General features: G+C 58.1%; 1 protein-coding gene across 2 annotated transcripts in view; it reads left to right on the plus strand.

Annotated features, from left to right (window-relative positions):
- The window catches only part of TBX1 (T-box transcription factor 1), a 190,266-nt gene that overhangs the window by 129,465 nt on the left and 45,149 nt on the right, over positions 1-15,652 (plus strand). For both annotated transcript variants that reach the window (XM_072024636.1, XM_072024637.1), the window contains exon 3: positions 7,320-7,398. In XM_072024636.1, the coding sequence (XP_071880737.1) occupies positions 7,383-7,398 (16 nt within the window). In that variant the 5' untranslated portion in view covers positions 7,320-7,382. The remainder of the gene's footprint in view (positions 1-7,319; positions 7,399-15,652) is intronic.

The following is a 15,652-nucleotide window of genomic DNA, read 5'->3' on the forward strand; positions in this document are numbered from 1 at the left end:
CACTGTCGGTTAATAAGTTACCTGCAGCAGCTGAGCTGCTCCAGCTGCCCTACACACTGCTGCCTGCCCTGGGGGAAAGCACCTCCAGGGTCCCTTAAGAAGTGCTGGCACTCCCAGAGTCACAGATGTAAGGGCATAAATCCCCCTGAGTGTCGGTGAGACTCCGGGTAGCATTGTCAAGAGAGTCCAAGCAATTTGGCAGCCTGCATCACATCTTCAGACATGTGTAAGGGTCCCTGGTTGGTGCAGAGAGTGCCGAGGGAAATTAATAAGCCCTGTGGGGAGGCCAGGGCCAGCATTGCTCTGATTTACTCTTCTTTGCTGGGCTTTGTTCTCTCTCTCCATCACTGACCAGAGTCTGAATACCTCCAGATGGCAAACCTGTGGGTGCTCTTGGACAGGCACTGAAGTGCTTTCTCCCCCCTGAAAATGGGGCTGCTCCTCCCGAACCGCTGCAGCCCTGCAGGAGGTACCCCAGCAGGTGTAACAAGCAGAGCCCCTGAGTCTGCGTGGAAATCGATGCAGCTCCGCTGACTTTCAGCAGCTTCGGTAACCTGTCAGCTGTCCCACACTGTAAGCAATTGAATTATCATCACTTCTGCTGTGAAGCATGGCATGGCACAGCCAGACACAGCCATCCAGGTGAGTTTATCACTCCCAGCTCTCCGCACGCTTTTCTCTGCTGTTCCAAAAGACCTTCCTGCACGTGTAAGCTCTGCCTCAGCGAGCCCCGTGGTGTCTGTCCCTGCTGTGAGGAGGGTTTGCAGCTTTCCCTGGAGGCTGGGCTGTTAATGGGGAAGTCGCTAGGGCTCGGCCTCCCGGCAGACTCACATTTCCATCAGCACACTCAGGCTGCTGCTGAGTCCACGAAGCTCCAGGCAGATTTTCTGTGCACTGCTCGGCTCACACATAGCAGAGTGATGCCACACAGGGGTGCTAAAACTTCTTGTATAAAACATCTTCTTGCAAACCCCATTGTTCGGGTACGGGAACCTGCCCCTGCGTCCGGAGGGCAGATCCAGCAAAACTGCTCCGGGGCTCCTGCCCTGGGCTGCCCCTTGCTGCAGAAGGGTCCGACCCCACACCGGGAGCTGATGCTGGCACCGGGAGCAGCACGGCCACTAGTGCTGGTACTGAGAGGTGTTACCTGCTTGTGAGTGTGCCAGTATCCAAGTCTGCATCTCAACCTGGTAACTTCACCATAACGTAGCTCAGGGCTGTGCTGTCTCAATCCCTGTTGTGCAGGGCCGTGTGCTTCATTGCCCTAAAGCGTGAATCCGGTTCCCGCTGCAGCTCACCTGCCTGGCACATCCCAGGGGCAGCGCTCACGGCTCTCACCAGCCCGGGGACCCTGCCTGCTGCCGGGGCAGGACCAGCGGGGAGCGGCACCGCGGCCACCCCAGCCCCGGGCTCTGGCCTCCAGCCCCGTGGGAGCGGGGCCGGCCCCGAGGCCGCTGAGCAGCTGGCCACTGCCCGGGCAGTAACGCGAGCCCTGGCGATGGCTCCAGTGGTGGACAAATAGTAATAAATAAGCAGCAAAGCACCGCGACTTGACAAGCCCTGGGCATCCCCAGGGATTTGTAATGGGATACAGAGGTTTTCACCTCCTGCTCTCTAGTTCACATTTCAAATCCAGCCCTGCTCCGTAGTGACCAAAGGTCATTGCCAGGCTCAGTCGCCCGTGTGAAGACATAAATGGCCTCATTTCTCTAATTCCTCAAGCAAGGCTGGGGGGAGGACCGGATTTGTTTGGGTTTTGTGATGCTGCTGGTACGGGGCAACAGCCGGGCTCTGCGCCTTCCCGCCCCGTCCCGTCCCACCGCGGCTGGCACCCACTCACCTGCACGGCACCTCCCGGGCACCGAGCCCAGCCCTGGCCCACGGGGCACAGCGGGGCTGGCACCGCTCGGAGATCTGCACCTGGTTTCATTGCTCCCATCTGTAAAGCTAAGCCAAAGTGGGAACGCTCTTCCCAAGCTGGAGAACAGCATTTATGGCTTCCCCAGCCCTGTTGCACCCTGCTGGCAGGGAAGTGGCCAGGACGGGGCTGTCCCTGCCCTGCGCCCTCACGGCAGCACGGTGCCAGTGCCCACGCCTTGTACCAGCCCTTTGCAGTGCCCCTCCAGCCCGCACGTTTCCCATACCATTCGATGAGGTACAGGGGTCGTTTTCCCTTTGTGGCAATAGCCAGAGCCGCTCGTGGCTGGCAGAGGGACCTGCCTAGGTTTGCAGATTGCTCTGGATTCCCAGGCACGGAGGTGTTTTATAAATATCCCCTATTATTATGGTGCTCTATTAATAACCGCCGTGGGGAACAATGGGAGCACGCAACAGCTTCGGTCATCCGATGCCAACCAGCCGAGCCTCCGTGGGGCCATGGGACATTCCCAGAAAAGCAGCTATTTGGGGAAGCACAGCATTTGTGCACGAGCACAGGGGATGTGCGAGGCCTTGGAGGATGCCAGGCTGTGGGGCAGGCTCTGGCTGGCAGCCTTGACCCAAAGTGGGGACGTGGGGGCCCCGTCCTGCCCACAGAGCAATCCTCACCTCGGAGTGAGCGATGCACCGGGTGTGACCCTGGGAATTGGGCCCTACCCTTCCTCCTCCCCCGTTGTCACAGCCACAGTGTCTGTGGGGGCACGAGTGGTTCAGAATGAGGCAGCTTTGGGGCAGCCCCGATGCTCAGTCAAAAAGCAGTTTTGGGGGAGACGGCTGGTAAAAGAGGCAGGGTGAGACCTCCCTGCTGGCCTCCCCACCCTCTCCTGCTCTCCTGCTCATTGCACCGGGGGCACGGCAGCGGGGTTTGGCAGCGGAAGAGGATGAAAAAGCCAGGGGGAGCCCAGCCCTCGTTCACCCACAAGGGGCACGGGGAGCCCTGCTCCCGCCGGGTGTTGTGGTCCTTGCTTGGGACCCCGCCAGGTTCACCAGGGAAAGCAGTGCCGGCTTTTTTGCACATTGTTCCTGATGGCCGGGCACTTCCTGAGCCTTTCCAGCATTGCGGGGAAGGGGAGCGAGAGGAAAACGGAACCTTTTTTTATTTTCCTTCCTTTCGCAATTTCTCTGCGATCACAAAAAGCCATATTGCGGCTAATTTTCCTGCCTCCGTTCACACGGGCATTCTGCAAGGGCACAGGAATTCCTCTATGAGGGCCGTGGGCTCCTCTGATGCCCCGCGGGCGGCGCAGCGCCTCGCCGTGCTCCCCGAGCCTCCGACTTATCAGCTTCCTGCACTCAGCAGCGCGGGCGCAGCGTCGGGCCCCGCGTCCTGCCCTGGCCCGTGGTGGCAGAGGCATCGAGCAGAAGCAGAGGCAAGCGCAGAGCCCGCGGCCCCGGGGCCGTTGATGGGATGGAGGTGGGAAAGCAGAGAGGCAGGGGAGAGGCTGCGCTGCCATCCCCGTGGGGTCCAGGGGCGGGACGGTGCTGAGAACCGACACATCTAACCCCTTATCGCACTGAATCGGCACTGATTTGCCCCAGCCAAGGAGCGAGGCCCCAAAATGTGAAGGGAACCAGAAGTCGCAGAGCACTTTGTGCTCCCTGTTCATGCCCAGCTCACTCAGCAGCTGGGTAAGGACGTCGCAGTGCTCAGTTGGTACCTGGGGGGCTTTCTGTGGGACGTGGAGATGGAAACCTTCCAGCTCATCAGCGCTGGCAAAGAGCTTTGCCTAACCCGAGTGTTTCCAGGGCTGTGATAGGCGTCGAGCCCCGTGCTTGGTGCAGGCAGGGCACAGCGTGGATGCGGGTGTGTGGCCGTGCTGCTCTCCTCTCCCCATGCTGCAGTTTGGCAGTGAGAAACAAGCAGTGGCCCCCAGGGCGTTCCAGCAGGGCCGGGGCTGGGAACAGCCTTGCTCTCGCCCCACGCGTGGTCGGAGCCCTGAGCAAGCAAGGGGACCTGGCTCCGAGCACCCACCACCCCCTAATTCCTCCCCGGTTCGGCTTTCACTCGCTTTCCCTTAGTAAGGACATTCTTTTTCTCTTTACCAACTGCAAGCTAGGGAAACCTAATGCCAGTATTAAGAAAAATACTTTTCAAATTATCCTTTAGTTCCAACAGCTTAATGTCCTTACACACGCTTAGTGTGGAGTTTCAGCCTCATCTGTCTGCAGCAGCAGAGCCCGCCCCGGTGGGGAGCACAGGACCCCTTTCATGTCGACGTGCCGGTCCCCGGCCAGCTGCGGGGAGCAGCGGCCACGCGGAGCATCGAGTCCTACCCAGAGGAGCCTCCCGACAAGGGCTGAGCACAAATAGCTGGTTGTGTTTTGGGGCTGTTACAGAGCTGTGCTGGGAGAGCTGTGATGGACAGGATCTGGTGCTCGTGATCTCGGTGTGGGCAAAGCCGAGCTTCATGCTCCGTGTGTGCGGCACCCAGCGCAGGGAAGGACCAACGCACGGCACGGGCCTGGGGGTTGCTCACCTGCTTATCCCTGCTGCTTTAAGGGTGACCCTTTGTTAAACAACCCGAAATGCATCCCAGCTGGTTTATGGTGGGGATGAGGCACGATGCCTACCTCCCCTGCATGCAGATGCTCGCTGCAGATGTCCACCCCTTGGCACCACAGCCCCGCAGCGCTCCAGGTGCGTGGGTCGTGGTCCGGGTGTGTGGCCGTGCTGTCCTTCCCCAGGAGCCGGTAGGGCAGGCAGCACCTGAAGGCTGGTTCCTCTGGCGTTGCTTCTGGCACTAGACCTGGAGTTTGCTGAGGGCTGTGAGCTGGTTACGCAGGGCTTGGTGCTGGCCCCCTCCTGCTCTCCCCATGGGGCAAGAAACGATGCTACTAGGAGTGGGGGCAGCACCTGCACTGCCAGGAGGGACAAGCAACGAGTGAGCAGTGGAGCTGCCTCTTCCTTTTACTGGCAGAGCCAGGCGAAGGTTTTCTCGTGGGGAGCCAAGCTGCCGGCACAGCCGGGCACCCTCGAGCCCACGCCGCTCACCTGGCTTGCTCAGGGCGAGAGCGGGTGCTGGCGGGGAGCGCCCGGCCCGCCCGGTGCTGTGACACCTCGGGGCTGGGGAGGGCCACGTGGGGGCTGACTCAGGGAAATGCCTGGAAAACGCTGACGAAAGTCAGAGCCGAGGGAGGAATACGGCAAATGTTACTGCTGGAGGAGGGACGTGGCGGGGGGAGGCTGATGCACCTGGAGCAGGCGGGCCACGGGGCAGCACCTGTGTGTCCCCATGCGCCGCTGAGCCTTGGCTGTGCCCAGTGCAGAAATGAGAGAGTCAAACAAAATGGGTGGATGGATAGGGAAAAGGCTCACAGCTGGGGGCAGGCAGGCTGCCACGAGGGCTGTCGCTGCAGCACCCGGTGCCGTGTTCCTTGCGACGCACAGCCGAAATCCCTACCACCGGGCTCACAGGGAGGGGATACGTGCGGGGTGGGTGCCTCGGGGAAGGCACTGCCTCTGCACACACAACAGCACACATGGGACGTGGCCACCTCGGTCTCTGCCCCCCAGGTTCCCTGGCTGGCAAAGCGCCCTGCGGCTGGAGGGGCTGGCACAAGCCCGGAGCCTGAAAAACGGCCCCAAACACCCCCCCCACTCCTCACCCCCCTCCATCCCTGCTACCGAGCGTAGAAATGAAATCTGGCTTCTCAGAAGCCTTCGCTGCCCCAGAAAGGGGATTGTTTAGCTAAGATTCACGTTCACACAATGAGACCTTTATGGCTCCTAGGCAAAGAAAAGGCACCAGTGGAGCCGCAGTCTCTCAGTGAAACAAAGGGGTTGTTTTCAAGTAACCGAGCCTGTTTCTTACCAGCGCAGGAAAACACTGAAGCTTTAGACAAAAACCAGCAATTTGGATTTCGTGAGCGTGGCAGAAGAGCCCCGGTTCAGCCCAGTGGTGTGTGCACGGGTGCAGGCTGACACACAGTGTGCTCACACCGTGCACCTTGGGCAGGTGGCTGGGAAGAGCTGGAGAGACAGGGAGCGAGCAGAGCGGCTGGGCAGAGCTTCGTGGTGGTGATGTTTTACCGAGCTGGGGCTCTGGGCTGCCTCCTCCCAGTGCTGGGTCCTGCCTGGTGCTGTGCCAGTGGTGGGGGCAGCACCTGAGCTCCGGCTTCGCTCTCGCCCCTAGGGGACTGTGAGACACCTTTGCAAAGCCTCTTGGTGCTCCACTCATCGCATATAAAACGTGCTGCAAGGCTGCACCCAGTGCCTTACCCTGACAGGTCTGTCTGTCCCACACCGTGCTCTGGGATAAGCTGTCCAACCTCACTGGGAAAAAATCCCTCGCTACCCCAGCTCTGCCGCAGAGACACCTTGAAGTTGTCCTCGGCACACAGTGCAGTAAGCCCAGAGAAGGCTCCAGGCTTTGGACCCAGCCCTAAAGTGAGGCCCCGCTAGCAAACACCCCCCTCTCTCCCTTGCCACCGTCTGGGTGCCGTTCCCTGCCCACCGCTGGGAAATGCCCGTGCCTCCCCAGCCTGCTCAGCCCCTGCCCCTGCAGCTCCTCCACCACACGGCCGTCCCGCTGCCCTCCCCAAGGTTTTCCGGGTGAGGGATGGCACCACCCCAAAGCGGGGCTGCCCCCCGCTCCCTTCCTCTCCACAAATAAACAGGGAGGTGCTGACAGCGCCCGCCTTGCCCAGCAGCCTTTTGACAGACGACTGAAGCCCCCCAGTGAGGAGGGTGAGCTGGGGGGGCTGCGTGCTCGCAGGGAGCCAGGAGCTCAGCTGCCCCAGTAAAGGCACTGGGCTGTACTGGTTCTACCTGGGCCTGGCCCGGTTCATGGTGCAGAGCCCAGTGAGACCTGGCCGTGCCAAAAATGAGCAGTGCCACGGGGCTGTGCATCCCCACCGGGGCTGTGGCACTGACATTGGAAATACCCCGAGAAGGGTGTCTTTGTATTGTAATTTTGAGTTAAAAAATAGTAAATCAGTAATTTCTGGCATTTGGGGAAGCCACAAACCATGGCTGGAAAACACTGCCCCAGCACAGGGGAGCCCGGGCTCTGCCTCCTCCCGGAGCCCCAGGGGCTTGCGCTGCCCTGGGCCAGCTGCGGTGTCCTGGGCCCCACCTGGGGCTCCCGTGCTGGCTGTGCTTTTTGGGAGCGGGACCAGCACAGCCTTGCCTTGCTGTCTCCTCCCCTCAAAAGCACCAGGGCCGTGGGGATGGAGGCGGGTAATTGAAGCAATCAGGTTGTTCACTCTGAGGAAATCTTGACATTTTTAAAGCAAATGCAAACAGCAGCCTGATGCTCACCTGAGCGGGGAGAGCTGCGAAAGCCCAGCCCAACATTTAATTTACTTTTCTTTCCTTTTTTTTCCCCCCCTGAAGTAAGTCATACGTAACATCTGGCATTCATCTTTTCTTTCTTTCACAGGCACGGCAGAAACCCTGGTGTGAGTCATGTCCATTTAAATATGGAAGCACATCATAAAACCTAATGGAGAGTCCAAAAGGTGAGCTTTTATGTGGTTACAACTCATAGAGAGGTCAAGATTGTTTGGTTTAAACACGGGGGGTCACTCTGCGCGTGAAGGTGGTCCTCTAAACCTTTCGGAAGGCTTGTTTGCTCAGCGCGAGAGCTCAGCTCAGCGCCCGCCGTTTTGCTGCCTGGCTCCCGACGAAGCTGCGGCTGTGCGGGGAGAGGCAGCGGCACCGCAGGGGGAACGCGGGCACGGCCGCATCCTGCAGCCGGGGGGGCACAGCCTCAGGGAGGGTCCCCAGCCGGCAATGGGAGCTGGGGCTCTGCTGCTGGTGGGGTTTGGGGGTTTTCAGATGCATTCGCTCATCACCTGTAAAACCCTGCCCGCGTCCTGTGACAGGGAAGAGGAGGAGTGTTAACGACTCACCCTTCGTTGTTGAGCTCTCTCTGTTTTATTGACTCTGAAATAATTTTCAGTGACCACTTATTCCTATTTTATTGGCTTGTTTATTGTGACTAAACATAAGATAAAGCAAACCTCCTGTTCCGGGCTGCTGTAAAGATGCTGTTTGATCTCTTTTGCCTGCTGCACGTTACATGGAGCCAACTCCAGGCGTCTGCACCCCGCCAGGCTTGTCCCAGCGACTGTCCCAGCCGTGGGCAAGAGTCCCAGGCTGGAGCAGGATCTGTCCTTCTCCTGGTGGAACAGACCAGCCCAAAGCTCCAGGCTCCCCCTTACTGATCACAGGGATGATTTCTGACTGTAAGCAAACAAGACTTCGGGCTGGGTTATTAAACCTGGCCTGGATCAAGGTGGATGAGTGGTGCACCCAGCGCCATGCCCAGCTCTGACACCAGTGCAGCCTGGGCTGTGGCAAGCACCAGAGTCGCTCCATCCCCTGGGTGCTGTCCTCAGACACCTGCTCCGACCAGAGGCTGCAAATTAGGATACAACTAAAATACTGCCAACAAGGGGCAAAGCGCCTGACATCCTGGAGGCATTAGGCTCTTAGGGTCTGCTCCGTGATCCTCCCTCCCTCCCTGCAGCCTTGTTTCCATTACCGTTACATCTCTATTTACTGCTGGTGCCCCAGGTTGTCTCATGCTAGCAAGCCGTGTGTCTTGACCAGGACAAGCCCCTTCCTCAGCTGTGGTTTGAATTTTCCACCATTTAATCCCCAGTTATCATGTTTGGGCTGGATGGGATGATTGGAGGCTGCACATTCACCTCTGAGAGGGAACGAGGAGGTGACAGTCCCTGCCTGAGACCCACCCCTGCCCCAGCATCGTGTGGCCACAGGGGTTGGCACGGCTGAGCTTTGGTGCAGGACCAACCTTTGAACGGATCGAGGAGCTCCAGCTGGTCCCCGTGGTGGTGGGAAACCCCTCAGGTAACCGAGCAGCACGGCCTGCTCCTGGCCCAGAGTCCGGGCTCTGACTGGCAGAGGCTTGACCTGCCCTGGGATCCTGGGGGTGCCCTTCACACCTCCTGCTCCTCCCTGCAAACCCAGGGAAAAACGATGCCCTCATCCCGTGCTGACCTGGCTGTGTTTCCACAGCACACGTGTTTATCCATCATTACCCACCAGGTTGCTCTCGGGGAGAGCAAAGTGAAGCTGGGTTTCCACGCTCTGGCTGATCTGTGGTTTCTCCTCTGCTGAAGACATTTCCCAGCGCTCAGGAGAAGGTGCGATTTCATTTAACGTCGCTCTGTCCTGTCTCTCACTGCTTCCTGCCAAAAACCTGTCAGTTCCAGCCAAGCTTCCCGTCTGCTTGTTCTTTGCCATACCATGAAGTCTGGGCTCAGTTTGTAGCTCCTGTGACTGCAGGAAAACAAATCCGTCCTGCCCTTGCAGCCCAGGGCTGTGCCTGAACTTCCCTAGGCCCTGAGTTTGCTCCTCCGCGATTCCCCCTCTGCCAGCCTTGCCCCAGCTTGCTGCAGAAAATGGGACCTCGAGCTGCCAAACAGCCCGGGCTGAGGTCTTGTTTGAAAGCAGTCAGAAATGGCCCCTGTGCGCTCAGAGAAGTGGGTAAGTGTGAACTGGACGGTGTTTGGACCCAGACTTGTGGACGAGGGCAGCAGGCAGCAGTGCTGACTCCAAACCCCACTGCTGTAGTTTCACATCAGGGCCTGGTGACGGGATTCATTTGTACCCCAGCCCCGTTCCCCTGTCGCTCTCCCCTGCACATTTCCCCTTCCCAGGTACGGGGTCTGCTGGTCCTTCCAAGGGGTTTCCATTCAGGTCTGGCAGCGCCGCTGCCATGTGTTTTTCATTTCGATGACTCCCCTACGGTGTCTGTTATCACCCAAGTCTCTATTAAGATTTATTCCTGTTATTGTAGCAGTCATTTTCCCCAGTACATGTGCATTGTATTTGGAGAGAGTCATAACCACTCTCCACATCCAACAGATGCTGTAGTCAGAGCGACTCCTGCTTCCACTTACCAGACCTTTCTACTAATATGGGATTTCACCAACAACCACAAGCGCTGTTCGCTCCCCAAGATTTCCGCACTGTCGTTTCTTGACTGTGTTAGTGGCAAGGCACTGATCAGAGCTCCAGCTCCACGCAAAGCAAAGCTGCAGAAAGGTTTTGCTTGGCTTTGCTTTTAGCCACTTTTCCATTCAAAGTGGTGAGAGGCTCCTGCTCCCGACGGCTGCGGGGCTGAGTGTGAACGGGGCCTCAGGGTGGGCAATGGTTGCTGTGAGAGGGGCTAAAGGCTGGGTCGCCTCGCTCCTGGGACCCGATGCGGGCAGGCTGGGGAGGGCTGGGACTCGCTGGACCTGGAATATTTATTTCAGAAGGGGTCACAGTCCGTCACCTGGGGCTGGATGTAGGCAGCAGAGGTTGGGCTGTGCTGGCATCGAGTTGGTGCCACGCTGCCCCTCTCCAGCCTCCCCTGCTCCACCTGCCCGGCAGCACCGAGCACAGCCCGTCCTGCTGGCGGGCAACAGAAAGGCAGGAGCTGCCTTGGAGGACAACAAAATCAAGGGGCTGACATCCCGAGGGCAAAGCAGCACAGCCTTCCCCTCTGCGATGCTGCCTTGGCCTGGTGAGTCCCTTCCTGTGCCCGCAGCCAGCACAAGCGTGCCTCAAAGTCGCTGGGTAGAACCAGTCATGGGGGGCACGGTGCTGTAACAGCGCCCGGGTGGAAACCGGGGGGTGGCAGGGTTTGACTCCGTCCCAGTTTCAAAGCACCCGGGCTCTGCCAGCAGCAGAGCGGGGCTTTTGGCAGCTGCCATCCCCACCACGGCTCTGCCTCCTGGCAGCTGGTGGCAGTGCTGTCCTGCCTCCCCTGGGGCCCAGCAGTGACCCAGCCCCAGTCCCCATCACAGGCAGCAGCACAGCGCTGCCTGCCCACAGCATCCACAGACCCTTCCAATTTGCCCCTCTTTCATCCCGTAGCAGTTTGGTCGGCTCGTACGGAAGAAAGGAGCTCCAAATGCTTTCCGGGCCTAATAATATCCATCAAAGCGTTTCCAGGGCTGAGGCGAGGATATACACTGCGGCACGCAGAGCAGGAAACGGGCTCGGGTTTTCCAAAGCTGCCTCTTCCAGCCAGAGCAAACCACAAGATCACGGGAGGACAAGAGCGCTGCGCTCGTGGCTTTGTTTGCCCCAGAAGGAATTGATTTGATGAGAAAGGAAATTGGCTTTCTTTAATCTGTCCTTGTGCAAATTCCGCAGAGGAAGGACTGAGCCGAGTTGTGCTGGCAAGGAAAAGATCAGCCACCGCATCGGCAGTTCCTGACAGCGAGCCACCCCTCAGTGCCACTCGGTTTGCATTTTTTGCAGGGCTGGTGGCGATCCCCAGGCCATGGCCCCGCAGAGCTCCCCGTGGCGGCTGGCGGAGGCACGGAGCCCTCACCACAGAGCCGGCAGCCGCACAGCTCGGGCCCCACAGGTTACAGGTTCCCCTTCACATCTGCCTTCCTCAGGTGATGGGGGTCCCGCTTCTGGCTTCGCCAACGCCAGGTTTTCCCCTGCAAAACTGGAGAGGAAGGAAACGGCTGCTTTCCTTCTCACCTCTGGGAAGCCTGACTGTGCACCTCCACGTCCGTAACCTGTCCTGGACAGGCAGGAGGATGTTCCTCACGCAGCAGCCACCTGGTTGAGAACAAGTTGGATTCAGTCACCATTTTCCTTTAAAAGCGTTGTTTGAAAGAATCACACAAAACACGAAAATCCATGGGAATGGTGATTCCTGACCAGTTCCAGGCAGGCATCTCAACTATAACGTGGGAAGTCAAGGTAACGAGTAGGAAGAACAAGAGTTAACTAAGGTGTCATTGGAGAAGAGCTAGAAATGGTGCAGGGTTATTTTATACAGCAAAACCTAAAAATACAATAAATAAATTATACAGAAGCCTAAGCCAAAATTATCCTGGATCTCTTTCAATGCCAAACAGACTTCTCAAGGTGACTAAATGTCTTCGTTGTTGCTTACATTGAGCACATCAAGATGCAGCTAGAAAAAGGCTTTAAATCAGTGCCAAGTGACCTGGGCACCCCACACCCAACTTGTTTGAGCCACGGCTGAGGCAGGATTGGGAGCACTGAGCCTTGCTCAGCTCCGCTCTGCTTCACAGCGCTGAGGGAGCTCTGTAACACACATTGCCCTTACCAGAGCTGGGGCAGTGATTACAAAGCCCATTGTGAGGCCTTCCCGGCATCTGGGGAGGTCCCTGCCCCTTCCTGCCCATACGGCGCCTGCTGCGGGCTGCCAGGTCCCTGTCCAGGACTGTGCCAGCAGGAACACGCAGGGCGCTGGGCACGAGCAAGGCCACGTGTTGCCCACGGGTAGGGCTGAGCGCCCGGCCGGCCGGTCCCCTGCGTGGGCAGCCTGCCCCCAGCACCCACAGCAGGGCTGCGTCCTCCTGGGCTGCTGGGTGGTGGAGGCAGGAGCCAGAGCAATGGCCCCAAATCCTCATGTGCCTTGTGTCTGGGGACAGCTCTGCTGTGTGGTGTGGGTCAGCAAGCTGGGAAGGGCCCTGCCTCACCTGGCCTCCCAGTGAGGTGCCCCACCACAACGCTCCGAAAATGGGCAGTGTCCTGGGGAAAGGGAAAAAGGGAGAGACCCACTGGTCACAAAATCCTCTGAGGATGGGCACATGTATAGGTGGGCAAAGGGAGGAGGAGAAAGAGGAGGAGGAGAAGGAGGAGGAGGAGGAGGAGGAGGAGGAGGAGGAGGAGGAGGAGGAGAAGGAGAAGGAGAAGGAGAAGGAGAAGGAGAAGGAGAAGGAGAAGGAGAAGGAGAAGGAGAAGGAGAAGGAGAAGGAGAAGGAGAAGGAGAAGGAGAAGGAGAAGGAGAAGGAGAAGGAGAAGGAGAAGGAGAAGGAGAAGGAGAAGGAGAAGGAGAAGGAGAAGGAGAAGGAGAAGGAGAAGGAGAAGGAGAAGGAGAAGGAGAAGGAGAAGGAGAAGGAGAAGGAGAAGGAGAAGGAGAAGGAGAAGGAGTGGAGCAAGCTGGCAGAAGCCACACTGCCTTTATGAAGACAAATTTGGGCTCTGGGAAGCATCGCAGGCTTATTTTCAGGTCCGGTCCGTGCTCCCAGAGGCTGCACTCTCCTGTGTGCTGTTAACATGCACAAGCCGCCCTCAGTGACAGCGCAGAGCCCGGGTGCCTCTCGGCTGGACACGTTCCAGAGGGTACAGCTCCAGCATTGACGCAAGAAGAAAAATCTCTGGGATGGAGTTAGTCAGTTTTTATGCTGGATTGGATTCGAAGAAGCAGCTGACGTTGGCTGAAGCATCCGTTCCTTATGGTGCTTGGGTCAAGTTTGCAACGTGTCCAGTGAAATACCCAGCAACGTGGGGAGAAGAATTATCCCAGCAGGAGCCCTGTAGGTTGTGCAGCCTCCCGTTAGGACGCTGAGCCCTGCTGATTATTGTTTGTGTTAATTTGTTTGTGCTGGCACAGTGTGTTATGCCAGTAATTAATATATAGCATCATCTGCTGCACCAAATCCCCGTGAAAACATGTGAGCTGCAGAACAAGTGGCGATGATCTGCTCTTTGCCGTGACAGGGAACAAGGTGGGACAGCAAGGAATATCGGGTATCCCAACAGAAAAGGGAGGAAGTCCTTGCAAGGAAAGAGCCCTTACGGGACAGTCTGCAGCAGCTGCAGGCGGGGAGCTCTGGGGACACCGCGTCTCCGGGTGGTGGCCGGGTTCCACTGCGCACGAGGACTGTGCCTGCCTGCCCGCTGCCCCATGCAGGACGGCTCCGTCCGGGCCCTTCTGCTTGGAAGCAAACCAGCAGGCAGCCAACCTGTGTGGCCAGCACGGCTGCAGCACAGAGCCTCGCGTGGGTCAAGCCTCAGCGACTGCATCCAAATGCAAACCGGGCCGGCTTTAGCCAAAATAAATGTCTGCACAGGATGCTGCTCAGGGCTGAGCGAATATAAACCTTCGGAGCAACAACCACCACTGCGTCACGGAGAAACGCTGCCCTTTCTCTCCGGTGACTCGCTCACGAGTGGAGGGCTTGGAAACAGCTCTGCCCCCCCAGGGGGCACCCAGAGGAGCGCTGCAGTCGCTGCAGTCGCCGCTTTTCCTCGGCTGCAGCACAGCGGTGCTGTCCTGCCCCGCAGAGCACAGGAGGGGCTCCCGCTGCTCTGCCCCAAACTTGCACTGCAATAAGGAAATACGCTTCAATTGAAGCAGTTTTGGCACCTCAGTACCGGCGAGGGGGATCCTTCCTTCAAACTAAAAGCGCCTCATTTCCCCGCGGCTGTGGCCCCAGTTCTGTGCTCGGGGCGTGCAGGAAACCAGGCAGGAGCTTCCCTCTGCTCATGGGGCTGGGGTGCGAGCAGGGAAAGGGCCAGGCTGGAGGGGACAGGCACAAATTCATTCCCTACAGAGCACAGCACAGCAGCACCCCTGATAAGAGCTGTCTGACAGCATTCAAGAACAGCACACAGAGGGGCTGCAAGGAGCGGGGCAGGAGCTGGGGGAAGCCGGAGGGGCAGCCTGTGCCATGCGGCACCCAGCTCCGCAGACATCTTGTTTTATTTTCTTTACGAGCCCCTGATCGCCATTAGGATACATTTATACCTTTTTTTTGTGGGCTGCCGAGGGAGCCTGCCTGTGCACTGGGAGCCTGCAGGGCTGCTGCTGGGCTCTCACCAAGGAAAGGGGCTCGTGGGGGCCACGTCTGGAGCGGGGGCAGGACAGAACAGCGGGCACTGGGCTGCTAATTAATAGTGCCCCTCCGAGCCCCAGCTCCCTCCCCGCATCCCGTCTCACCCCGATCATTTTCCAGCTCTGCACAGGGCCACTTTGCCCTTGAGGACTCTGTCACCCCCTGCACAGCTGTGGGATGAGTCCCGGTGCGCTCACGACCAGACGAGCTGGGGTAACCCCAAATGCCCGGGCCCTCGGCCAGGCCAGCCCCAGGCTCCCCGGGGAGCTCAGGGGCCAAGCAGGGTCCTGCAAACTTCGTGGTCCCAACCTGTGAGCACGCAGGGCAGGCACGCTGCAGGAAGGTACAGACCTTGCACTGGGGAAACGCAGGCTCTTGTCAGAGGGAAAAAAAAAAAAAAAAAGGAAAAAGGAAAAAGGGAAAAAGAAGGGGAGAAACCCCGCCGGCTGCATGCCGGCAGTGGGTGGCTGACAGCTTTATTTCTGAGAATTTCACTGTGCGTGATCTCTCTGTTGGGATCTGCAGGCAAGTGACCCCATAAAACCAGCCCAAAATCCCCATAGCAAATAACGCGGAGCCAAGGCTGGCAAGAGGGAGCTGGCGGGGGGTGCGGGGGTGTGGGGTGCGGGAGCCAAGCCCCACTCCTCGGCCCCACGGACCCCACGAGGGCTGCCCCGTGCCCGGCCGTGGGGTCAGGCAGCCCGTGGAGCCGCCGGAGTCCCGGCTTCCCCGGGCGCATCACCGCCTGTCTGCGAGAAAGCCGCGGCTGTTCGGGAGGACTGTGCTGGTTGTAACAACAATTTTTTGTTCTTGAATTCCTTCTTCTTCGGGGCTTCTCTCTCTTTTTTCTTTTTCTTTCGTTTTTGTTCTTTTTCACAAACAATTTTCTTGCTTTGCCTCTCTTTCCTATTTTCTTTCTTTCTTTCTGTCTTCTTTTCTCTCCTTTCCTCTCTTTTTCTCTCCTTTTCTTTTTTCTTTTCTTTTTTCTTTTATATTTTCTTTTCTTTTCTTTTCTTTTCTTTTCTTTTCTTTTCTTTTCTTTTCTTTTCTTTTCTTTTCTTTTCTTTTCTTTTCTATTCTATTCTTTTCTTTCCCCTTTCCTTTCCTTTCCTTTCCTTTCCTTTCCTTTCCTTTCCTTTCCTTT

The sequence above is a fragment of the Anas platyrhynchos genome, chromosome 16 (assembly GCF_047663525.1).
Source record: "Anas platyrhynchos isolate ZD024472 breed Pekin duck chromosome 16, IASCAAS_PekinDuck_T2T, whole genome shotgun sequence".
Lineage (NCBI taxonomy): Eukaryota > Metazoa > Chordata > Aves > Anseriformes > Anatidae > Anas > Anas platyrhynchos.